We start from the raw sequence: 11,671 nt of genomic DNA, 5'->3' as shown, positions 1-11,671 counted from the left end.
AAACAAAAGACATCCTCCTCCACATGGCAACCACTGTAGATTGGGTATACCCTCAAAGCCCCACACCGACAACATTATTGAAGCCTTCAACTTTGTTCATTATTTTTTACAAACAAACATATAAAAGTGTAATATAATTAAAAATAAATAAAACACCGAAAATAAATATTAAAAAAACAAACATGATCATATACACATCTGTAAAAATATACAGCACAAAATAAAAAATATATATATAAAAAAGAACCGCTCAATAAATTTCTATTCTACCACAAAAGTTAAAACATTATAATATTTATATAGTTTATAAAAAAGAATAAAAGATTTGAAGCTGTCATAGGCTCATAGCCTTGTCTTCTGTACTCTGTTTCCAATCATCTTGAGCTCAAATTTCTTGATCACACCAGCAATGTCCCTCATAGTTGTATCCAACTCATAAGGTGTTTTGTCATATGTAGTTTCTGTTGAATTTATAAACATTTTACATGATTCTCTTCTTTGAGCTATAGTTCCATGATAATGAAAATACTTTATCCTTCCTTCTGTTTTGTGAGTTGTTTTTCCATCTAAATTCTGTGACATGTGAACACCAGTTGCAAATAAGCTACGTGGTTGCACTGCATATTTTCTGTCCCTTCTAATTCCTTTCTTAACATCTTTATACACCAATTTCTCAATTCCCCATTTCCTGAAAATTCATAAACCCATGTGAGAAAAAAATAAACATAACATGGCCACAAATAATGTACTACTATACTAGCAATTGTTGTTTTCATACCAACTGTAAAGGCAACAAGACATTCCATTTCACAACTCAATACAACCTTCCCCTATTTTCTATGGTATGATGACAAAAATAATTTAATTAACATTATACTATTAATAGTAAGAAAAATTATTAATAACTACTAAAATCTAACAATTGGGCAATGAAATTGGGTTGGAATGTTAGGAAAGGAGTCCTGCATTCATGGGGTCGGAACATTGATGGTTGTCCAATCAAGATCAGATGGTTTAAAAAATGCATATTTTAATTTATCTTTTGTAAAGAAAAATGCTAATCTTGAATATAAACAATCAGACGACCATTGATGTCCTGACTGCGTAAATGCGGAGAATCCGTGATTAGGGGAGCCGGATCCGAATTACAGCTAGATCTAACAGTTGGTGTAGGACGGTAAACATTGTAAACAGTATTTATGAATATTAATTAAAGGCTTTGAGTACACACCAAACAAATCTGTCATGATCAAACCTCACTTGTAGACAAAGGAAAGAGTCCTAATCTAAAATCAAAATCATTATGTATATATGTATGAAAGTTCAGGAAAATCATCATCTCTCTATGCAACACGCTTTATGATTTTTTCACTTGTGGACCACCATGCAAGCAACGGTTTATAATACATAAGACCGACATCAACCTAAATGAAAAACCATATGAAAATAGAAAATAATCATCACTAATTAGCACCATAGCATAGCATACTTTATCTATGTTGTTTTCAATTACCACAATTAAGATTATGTAGATATAGACAAATGCTACTAGTACTATAAACTTTAGCTAAATTCAACATAAAGAAATACTATATGATTAATTAAAGGCTAGTTATAAATTTTGGTAACTCATTAAAAACATCAACAAAACAAGACCAATTTCTAATTATAAATAGTTAATGAATGGTCCAGCTAATAAATAAGAAATAAATCATCATATCATAGATTCATACTATGTTCTAACAAAGTTCAAAAGAGACCCCACATAGACCTGTCCTAAAGAATGGCCATTACCAAAACTCAAACAGGTGGTATGCAATATGCAATAATACACAACCACAAATCAATCACTCCACCCTCCACGCTAGGAAAAAATAACAATATTCAATCACTCAAGATCTACAACATTATTTAAGTAACTTAGTAAAATAAGCATTTATTTAAGTAACTTAGCAAAATAAGCATAAAAAAATCTCAATGACATCAATTTTCATCCTTTAATTGAACTACCAAAGTAAATGCTCATTCCACCACCCACACATAACCGTTAAACAGATTCAATTCAGCTTATTAATCAAAACTCCATAACAGATCCAATCAAAATCTAACAAAAGTTTAACCAATCAAATTCCATAACCGACACAAAAATTCACCTCATAATCTACATCAATCAATTTCATAATAACATTAAGCAAAACAAAATAACCATAATATAAGAGATTAAGAACAATGTACCTATTGGTTCAAAAAAAAAAAAAAAAAAAAAAAGAACAATGTACCTATAAGTTTTTCCATAATCAGCAGTGAGACAAAGCTTGTTATTCATTGGCATTTGTTCAATTGTAAATTGATTGTACTCCGATAACGAATCAAGAACCGATTTAATAGTACTTTTTGGAGGAACATAGATATATTCATCCACATCAAAAAAGAACATCCACTTAGCCATAAACTTATATCTATGTAAACAATCATTAACAACCATAAATTGATTATGATAATACCCATCAAATCTTTCTTGATCTCTAATATCTTGCAATGTAACATAACCAAGTTCAATCCATGGTTTCAAAACCTCATAAACTTCTTCATGAACACCACCAGCATCATGTATAACAAAATGTGAATTCGGACCGAAAAATTTCACATGATAAGCTATCCATTCACGAACTCTTTGTGGATTCAAATTCCCATACAAAGATGAACCACAATAGAAATATTCATATTTAGGTTTCGAAGTAAAAATCGAAAAATCTACCGTTCCATTTTGTTCTGTGAGAACTTCGATTTTGTCTGTGATGTTTAAGCTTGTGTCACCTCCACCGGAAGTTGAAGCGTGGAGAATCAACTTCCCGCCGGAGTTGTCGGCGTTGAGTGGCTCCGGGAAAGTACAGTTTACGATTACGACTGTGTAAACACGGCCGTAGCCCCAGTCAGGGAGGATCTTGTAACCTACGGTGGTGATTGGTTGTCCGGCACCGCGAACTTCGCCGGAGATCCATTCACATTCGTAAGTCGGTTTACTGTAAAGATGAAGTGGTTTTGAAGCTATACCAATAATGGCGAAAGTGTTTAAGCCACCTCTATAAGCTCCCATGGTGATGAAGTTATAAGCTGCAGAACCATAAGGGTTAAAAACGCGTTTGATTATTCCGTTTTCTGTTACACGTTCGGTTGGAACTAACGGTGGAGACGGTGGAGGCGGTGGAGAGAGATTTGGAAGAGAGGAAGATAAGGATGAAGTAACGGAGTTAAGTTTTTCCGTTACGGTTATGTTTGTGTTTGTGTTGTTAGGGGCTGTTTGGGTGACTCTAGAAATACAAAAGCGAAGATCGGAAGCTGAAATAGTGAAACGAGAAGGAATAAATTGAAGGAAAGTAGCTACGGTACATAGAAGAAGAAGTGTTGTTATTAGAAGCTTAAGTTCTGCGGCGTAACTTCCGAAAAGCGTTGTGAAGAGCTTTTTCTCTCTTTCTTTGGCCATTTTTTGGTTTAATTTTTCTTCTTCTGCTTCTTTGGGAAGAGAAGAAGAGGAAGCGCTTTTTTGTGCTGTGGTTTTGGAAAGTGTGTGGGGGGTTTATATATGAAATGTTGTTATTGATACAATTAGAAGGAGAATGTTATGATTTGTGATTGAAGGTTGTGTAGTAACTTTGAGATTATGAGATTGTGCCGACCATAATATAATGTATTTTTTGTTATGACAAATTATTGATGTAACATGGCTCAATATACTAGTATATTAATATTTCAGTCAGAAAAAAAATATACAAGTACTAGTATATTCCATATTACTGTATTATGTAACCAAAAACATAAAAGATACATTTGCTTATGTACAATTATTTGGCACAAGTTTTAGGCACATATGAATCACAAAAATTAAAAGTAAAATAAAATATTTTTCCTTGAAGTTTCGGAAGTGCACGAGTCTACTTTATGATATTGTATTGCAAACTAACATTTCAGATTCATGGATTTGGCGACATGATATTGGTGGTGGTTACTCGGTGAAGGGTGCGTATTTTTCACTTACCACAGTGGACGTGGTCACTACAACGGTTCCTTCCGACCAAATATGGCACAAACAAGTTCCCCTGAAAGTCTCAGTTCTGGCATGGCGGCTGCTGCCTAACAGGCTCCCAACTAAAGACAACTTGGTGGTGCGTAATATCATTCATCATGATGCTCGCTTTTGTGGGAATGGTTGTGGTGCACCAGAAATCACTGACCACTTGTTTCTTTCATGTCCTGTTTTTTACACCCTTGTGGACTCTGGTTCGATCTTGGTTAGGTGTTGTATCGACTGATGCAGAGATGTTACAGGATCACTTTGTGCAGTTAACTAATTGTTCAGGTGGGTTGCGAGTTCGTCTCTCATTTCTACAACTTATGTGGTTGTGTTGTGTTTCGGTCTTATGGCACGAGCTGAATAATAGAGTTTTCAAGACAACAAGCATAACAATTCAGCAAATGTTAGATAAAGTTAAATTATAACGTTTTGGTGGCTGAAGGCCAATAATGTTTTTCTTGGCATAAACAACCACTTGTGGTGGTCGAGCCCGTTTGTATGTTTGGGCATCGACTGAACTTTCAATTCAATGTGTACTTGAGGACTGTAATACTTTGTGGTTTTGTCTGGCACGCCTTGTGTTAGGCATGACTCTCTTTTGATGTTAATATATACCATTTTTGTTTGTTCAAAAAAAAAATGTTACATCAATTTATACTCTTTCTCAAAACATACTCCCTCTTTCCCAAAATGAAGTATATGGGAGAATTGATCAAGGAAAATTGATATATTTGATTAAAAATTTGGACTAAATATGTCAAATTTATTTCACCAATTTTTTATTATATTTTGGGACAGAGAGAATTCCATATTATTATTTTTGTGGTCCAAAAGTATTTGAATGAAATAGTAAGTGATCTTTTTCATTTTAATCAGAGGTTATAAGTAATGTTAAACTTTTTGAGGCGAGGTTTTATCATCTATTATAGGAGTTGGGATCCTCTCCATTTTCTATTTTTTTAATTTCTTCCATTACCAAATTTTTAAATGTTTTAGAGTGTATAAAAGATATTTTGACCCACTTAATGTCACACTTTTGCATTTATATCCCAAAACTATATAATAATGAAGAAAATGGAAAGAATAGGAAATAAGGAGGATTCTAACTAGACATGTTCGATTTGGAGATGATGTTATTCATTTGAAAAATAATGATTATTTGTATCACATTGGTCGATTTTTTTTCGTTTGAATTTACTCCATCCGTCCTAAAATATAAGCAAAAATGAGTCAACAAAAGTGAATGTATTTGGTCCAAATTTTGAATCAAATACTTCAAGTTTGTTTGACTCACTTTTGCTTATATTTTGAGACTGAGTGAATACTTGCTAATTTTGGTACAATGCCGATCAATTCTATGAAGATTTCTCCTCAACATTCATTTTCAATAAAAAAAATGTAATAAGGAGTAAAATTAGGTCAAGTATCATACATTCTTTTGGTCATGTTCTCCACATAAAATTTGAAACATTTACAATTTTTTTTCATGTCAGCTTTTAACAAATTGTTCTCCATTTAATTAAGATGTTGATGTGTCAAATTTTAAGTGGAGAACAAGACCAAAAGGGTCTATAATACTTGACCTAAGTTTTGTCCTATTAATAATTGGTTGTCACGTTAATGTATTTTTAATAAAAGAATATTGATAATAAGCTATTATATTAATATTTTTTTAAATTTTTTTTAAAAAATGCTAACTAGTGTCCGAAACACTAAACACCATTTAAGAAATAAAAAAATAATGTACGGTATGTATAACCTTGAGAGTGGCAAATTCAATATTTTTATATTTTACTTTTATTCATTTTTTCTTAAAAAAAAATTATAATTATTTTTACTTCAAGACACTAGATCTATATCTTTAATTTCAAACACTTTGCTACCATTTCATAATTTTTATGTCAATTGGAGAACATCAACATGAAAAAGCGTTTCATATAAGTCTTTGGGAGTTTAATTCAGTTGGTGAGTGACATCACATATTATATATGCAGGGATCGGAGTTCGAACTCTGGACATCTCACTTATCCATCTTAAAAGTGAAATTTCTAGTCATCAAGCAACCTGACCAAAAAATAAAAAACAATGTATAGTATCTTATTTACGCCACCATTCGATATAAATGTAAAATTAATTGTCTTTGCAATCAACTGATCAAAAAAATAATTAAGCTATCATATATCCATCTTTGGATAAAAAATATTGTGAGTTGAGTAAATTTGATGTGGTACGATGAAGTTCCTATATTAAATTAGAGATATCTACCAAATGAGTTATTTAAATTAGAAGTGTTCCATTTATTTGTTAAGTGTATCAAAATTAAAATAAAATTAATGTTGAAACCATAACTTTTTACACTTTAAAAGTATCGAATTCACACGTTTTAAGACAAATTTTCTTCTTAATATTGTTAACTAGTATTCCGAAAACACCATTTAACATTTTCCTTTAAATTAGGACTAGTTATGTTTTTTATTTTTTTTTAATATCTCAATTTCTTTTAGTTTCTCTAAACAATTTAAGTTAGTTTTGATCCCCTAAATATTTTAAGTCATGTCCCTATTCTTAATTAAACTTTTGTGTATCTTTTGAAATTTTGAATTATTTTTCGCATAAAAAAAAGTATATTATAAAAATTTCTCCTGCAAAATTTAAAATTTTTATTTTTGTTATCACCACTAGTATTTGACTCATTGGACCGCATAAATTAGTTTATGGGTCAGTTCTGACATCAAAGAAGAAATTAAAATCAATTAAAATAATAAATTACATGTTCTATGACGCTTTTTGGCATTTCCAAAACATATTTCTCTTTATAAAACAAAGAAGAAAATAAAAGAAATTAAAGTAATAAATTTTTACTTAAAAAGTGTGTACTACTCCAAATTTCTTAACACACATTTAACTTATATTTTGAAAACCAAATTTACTTTTATGATTTTTCAACAAGTACACTAAAATCACTTGTTAGCATAAACAAATATTGAAAAATGCCCACTAATGACTTTAAGGCATTGGTTAAAAAAATAAAAAAGAAAATTAACATATTTTAAAAGTTGCGTATTTAATATTTTGAAGTTATAAAAATTATTCTTTACATAAATATTTTTGTTTATTTTTTTTTTCTTTGACTACTTATTACTTAGTACTACTTCTGTTTCAAAATATAAAAAAAAATTAACCAACTAAAATTGATATATTTAATTAATATTTTTATTCAAATACATTAATTTTTGTAACAAATTTCTTTTTATATTTTGGGACGGATACGTAATTAGCATCACTAAAAACATTTCCCTTTTAAGTTATGGGTGTTGTTAACATGTGCATCCACATGTTAAGGTATTTTAATATACTCCCTCCGGTCCTTTTTATAAGGAACACTTTGGAAAAAAAATTTGGTCCTTTTTATAAGAAACTTTGACCAATTTTCAAATGTTTTAAATGATCAATTTCACTTATGCCCTTATTTATTATGAGAGGGAATTTAAAAATAAGTAAGTTAGTTGAATAAAGAGTAATTAAATAAGGGTATACATGGAATAAATTTAAATTTGTAAGAGTATTAAATGAAAATAACTATGTTAAATGTGCTTTCTTGGTCTGTGTAATTTTTTCAAAGTGTTCCTTATAAAAAGGACCGGAGGGAGTAGAAATTTAACTTTTAATGATACAAAAATTTAATGCTTAAAAAGTTAAAATTTAATGCTTAACATTTAATACTTTCTATTTTTGCTTCCTTAATATGTATTTTGGTGCACATGTTAACATTTCCCGTTTAAGTTATTCATATAGGCAATTAGGCATAGCTGCTGTTAATTGTAGTGGTGTCTTCGGTCAATAAAAAAATTGAAGTTGTCTGTTTATCACCGTCTGATGCGGTATTTATTGTCTTAATTTTTGTTTCAGATTGCGGTAAAACCAATGATGAGTTATTATTCTCGCTTTCCCTTTAATCAAAGTTAAAAGAAAACAATTAGGAGGGCCCATATATAAGAAGAGCTACTAGTATGGGTTAAAAGGATTTATTTACTACTGCTACTAGTACTTAAAAAAGGGTGTAACAAAGTAGGGAAAAGGGTAAAAATAAATTTATCATCTTTGGGAAGAGAGAAAGGTGAGAAATTTAATTATGGTTATGAAAAAGTTATTGTAATTAGAACCAAAAAGATGAATAGGACAAGGTAGGTCCTAGGCTATTTTTATAGAATAGGATAGAAAATAAAAAGGAAAAGAAAGATAGAGAGATGAAATCTATTGTTATTGGACATGTTACCGTTAGAACTTGAGGTTAGAACTAGAAGACGGAGATATATGAATGAATAGACTGTTTCAAAAAAAAAAAAAAACAAAAAACAAATAATTGACGGTGTCCACCGTTTTGGTGTCAAGTGTCAACAGACCCTACGTTCATATCGTTTCATCCCTTTCTTTTTTTTGGAACCAAAAGTAATCACTACACGCTAAAATCAATTTTAAAGACATAGGAGTAAGTTAAAAAGACAAATATGAACATATTTTCCTATCGTAAATTAAAACTTGTGCATTAAATTTTTTAAATATTAAATTTTATTTATATTATAAAAATTACAAATATTTGTTTGGTTTATAAAGGAATAAAAAATTCAACTTAGAATTTCATTTATATTACCAAAATTTCTTACCATTAGACCAAATTTAATGACTAAAAAATTTATAAATATTTTATATTTAAATATATTAAGATGTTAATGTGAACCTAATTATATTATTCTTATTCAATTCAGTTTCAAATTTAAACATAAAATAATCAATGAATTTGAAAAAGGGTAAATTATCGTTTACTCCTTGTACATGCAGTCAACACTCCAGACAAAATCAGGAACGTATTGACAGATCAGAATGAAGTAGATAGAAAAAATTGAGTGCTTGCTTTTACATGCTGAGGCTAAAAAAGTTGTAAATGATGTTTGGGATTCAGGGGGTAGAATTAAATCAATCTCATTTGTTGTGCTGCTTCGTGTTCACTCTGTTTAGAAATCGCGCAGCCGTGAACCCAAACGAAGAAGAAGCAGAAAGCGGCAAACAGGAACAAATCGAAACAGGACAGAGTAGCAGGACGGTGTTGGGGTTTCAGTGACGAGATCGAAAAGCTTGTGATCGGTATCGTTTTCTGATCGATTTAGTCAAAATAAAATATACAGTAATTATTTTCTAGCTTTTATTCACTTTTTGTCAAAAAAAAGCTTTTATTCACTTTTAAGACCATGAGATTAATCTAATGGGCAGGAGAGAGAGGATCCACTTCCCCTTCCTAAACCCTCCCCATTTCACCACTTTACTTCATCATCGAAACATGCTTATGTGTTAAGAAAGAATCGTTCAGCTTTATGTGTTAAGAAAAGCTTATTCATTCACATATACACTAACTTTCGTTTCCTATATAATCACTTAATCAGTTCCAATCCATATCATCCTTAACATAATAATGTCGATCATCAAAATCATTTTCATCATCTCATCATCATCATCATCATCACCATCACCACCCTCTTCTTCTAACTTCAACCTCACCCAAATTCTATCCAACGACCCTTCCCACTCCTTCGATATAGCTTCGTCGGAGTTTCAATCTCTGAAAATTGACTCAGAGATTAACCCTAACGGTCCACTAACCATCTTTGTTCCGGAAGACTCCGCATTCACGAATGCTGCCGGTTACATAGTTCTCCCCGTGGAGAACAAATATTTTACCTGGCAATGCCACATGCTATGTGGCTACTTCAGCACCTCCGTCCTCCGCCAAACTGCCAAAGATTGGTTGATTGCTGTCGTACGCGGTCAAAATAATTCAAAATATAAAATGTAGTAACAAGATAGTTAAACCTCGGTCGTCTCACAATGATTATTAGCAAATTTAAGAACTGTAAGAACACAATTTAATGGGGTTTAGGTTGGTTCGCAGAATAATTGCAAGTAATGAGAAGGCAATCAATTCATTAGCTTCAGCTACTTCTTTTGGATTTCTATCACAGGTTTCAAAAGATCATTCGTTCTACAAATTTATTCATGTTTGATAGAAACTAACCGAACAAGCATCGAGTAACTTCTATTCGAATCCTATTGATTAAGCATCAAAAAGTTCAATTAACCATGGTAGAACAAGCGTCTATAACATAATTAATCTAAATCCGAATTTGATCAAACCTATAATTAAGCATCATAGACTTTATCAATTTCTACTCAACTAACCTAAACAAGCGATAAATCAGTTAAGCAAACTATCAATGAATTGCACAAAACAAAACTACATATGATTAAGCATCATAAGACAAATCGATTCGCACAAGAATTAATATGAAATTGATAAAGAAAGAGATAAAACATAAAACGAATTTGACATTAAAATAGAACCTCAAGAATCCGTATAAAGTACCATTCGTCAATGGATTGATCTAGAGTTTTAGTTCTCCATGACTGACAAGAAGCAGCCTCTTTTCTGTTTTGCGTGAAGACTGAATAATGAAACCCTAGCTGTGTTTTTGCTTAAGTACTCAGAGAAAATTGGGCTTAAAAAGCTACGGGTCGAAAAACATAAGTTTGACCCGAAATTAAATTATCTTCATAAAGTCTGGAACATAAACATAAATATTTGACTACTTTGCGCTCCGAACTGCGTTCTGGCCTTAATATGAAAGTTGTAGCTCTTTCTCTTATCTTTCCAACGCGTATTCGCACACCTCAATCCGATACTCGTAGCTCAAGTTATTACCTACGGACTGAGAAGAATCAACATGCAATTAAATTCGAAAATTAATCAAAGAAATACATTAGAGCTCAATTATGACCCAAAGTTAAGAAACATGGTAAAAAGTTAATATTAGGCTAGAAAAGCTTCCAATATGTCAAAGTATAAAGCCATAAAATATGTGCCAAAATGCACTGATCATTGGCCTTGCAAGTTATAATCTTTTTTATAATTTTTAATTTTTCATAAGAGTTTAAGTCTATTTTAAAATTTAGTTATAATAAGTATTTAATTTATTTATTTTAACACACGTGCGCGCACACACGTGCGAGTGAATATCTCTAAGCTACTCCTACCCAAGGGTCTTCCCCAGATTCCTCCTCCTCCGCCGATGGATATCTCGGCTGCCACCCCTGTTCATTTTTTTTACTGTTTTAGTTTTTTTTAAAAGTTGTGTTAGCCTTTGGGTACGTGGAGAACACTCAACAACATCATCATCAAATAGTAACACTGAATTTGGTCTCCAAAAATTATGGTATACCTTACTTTACAAAGATACTTAGCAAGCACTATATAGTAGGCCACAATAATAATATGTACCACTAGTTATTTTTCCCTTTCATTTTTAGGGTCTTACTTATGCTTACTAGTATTCTTGCCCAATAGTTAACAAAACTAAAAATAGTAGTAAATTTTATTATAGTTTATTCTTCATAAATTTTTTGTGTAGTTTACACTAAGGGTTCGTTTGTTATATAATCACTTAATCAGTTCCAATCCATATCACTTAATCACTTAATCAGTTCACCACCCTCTTCATTATCATTTCCTATGTAATCACTTAATCAGTTCCAATCCATATCATCCTTAAG

The 11,671-nt window shown here is 31.2% G+C and overlaps 1 protein-coding gene across 1 annotated transcript; it reads right to left on the bottom strand.

Annotated features, from left to right (window-relative positions):
• Positions 1-207: 207 nt before the first annotated feature.
• LOC123884335 (galactan beta-1,4-galactosyltransferase GALS3-like) lies at positions 208-3,705 on the bottom strand. The gene is made up of 2 exons (XM_045933419.1): positions 2,280-3,705; positions 208-688 (listed from the first exon to the last, which is right to left on the bottom strand). The coding sequence occupies exons 1-2, from the start codon at positions 3,482-3,484 to the stop codon at positions 343-345; spliced, it is 1,551 nt and encodes a 516-aa protein (XP_045789375.1). The 5' UTR covers positions 3,485-3,705; the 3' UTR covers positions 208-342.
• Between the last annotated feature and the right edge of the window lie 7,966 nt (positions 3,706-11,671).

This window comes from Trifolium pratense, linkage group LG5 (genome assembly GCF_020283565.1).
Source record: "Trifolium pratense cultivar HEN17-A07 linkage group LG5, ARS_RC_1.1, whole genome shotgun sequence".
Lineage (NCBI taxonomy): Eukaryota > Viridiplantae > Streptophyta > Magnoliopsida > Fabales > Fabaceae > Trifolium > Trifolium pratense.
Note: the sequence above shows the minus strand (reverse complement) of the source record. Positions and strands in the feature narration are given on the sequence as shown.

What these genes read in the sequence shown, in the direction of transcription:
- LOC123884335 (XM_045933419.1), bottom strand. Translation starts at nt 3,484, where the DNA reads ATGGCCAAAGAAAGAGAGAAAAAGCTCTTCACAACGCTTTTCGGAAGT. An exon ending in GATTATGGAAAAACTTATAG is followed by an intron (nt 689 to 2,279) that starts GTACATTGTTCT and finishes ATGAATTTTCAG; the next exon opens with GAAATGGGGAATTGAGAAAT.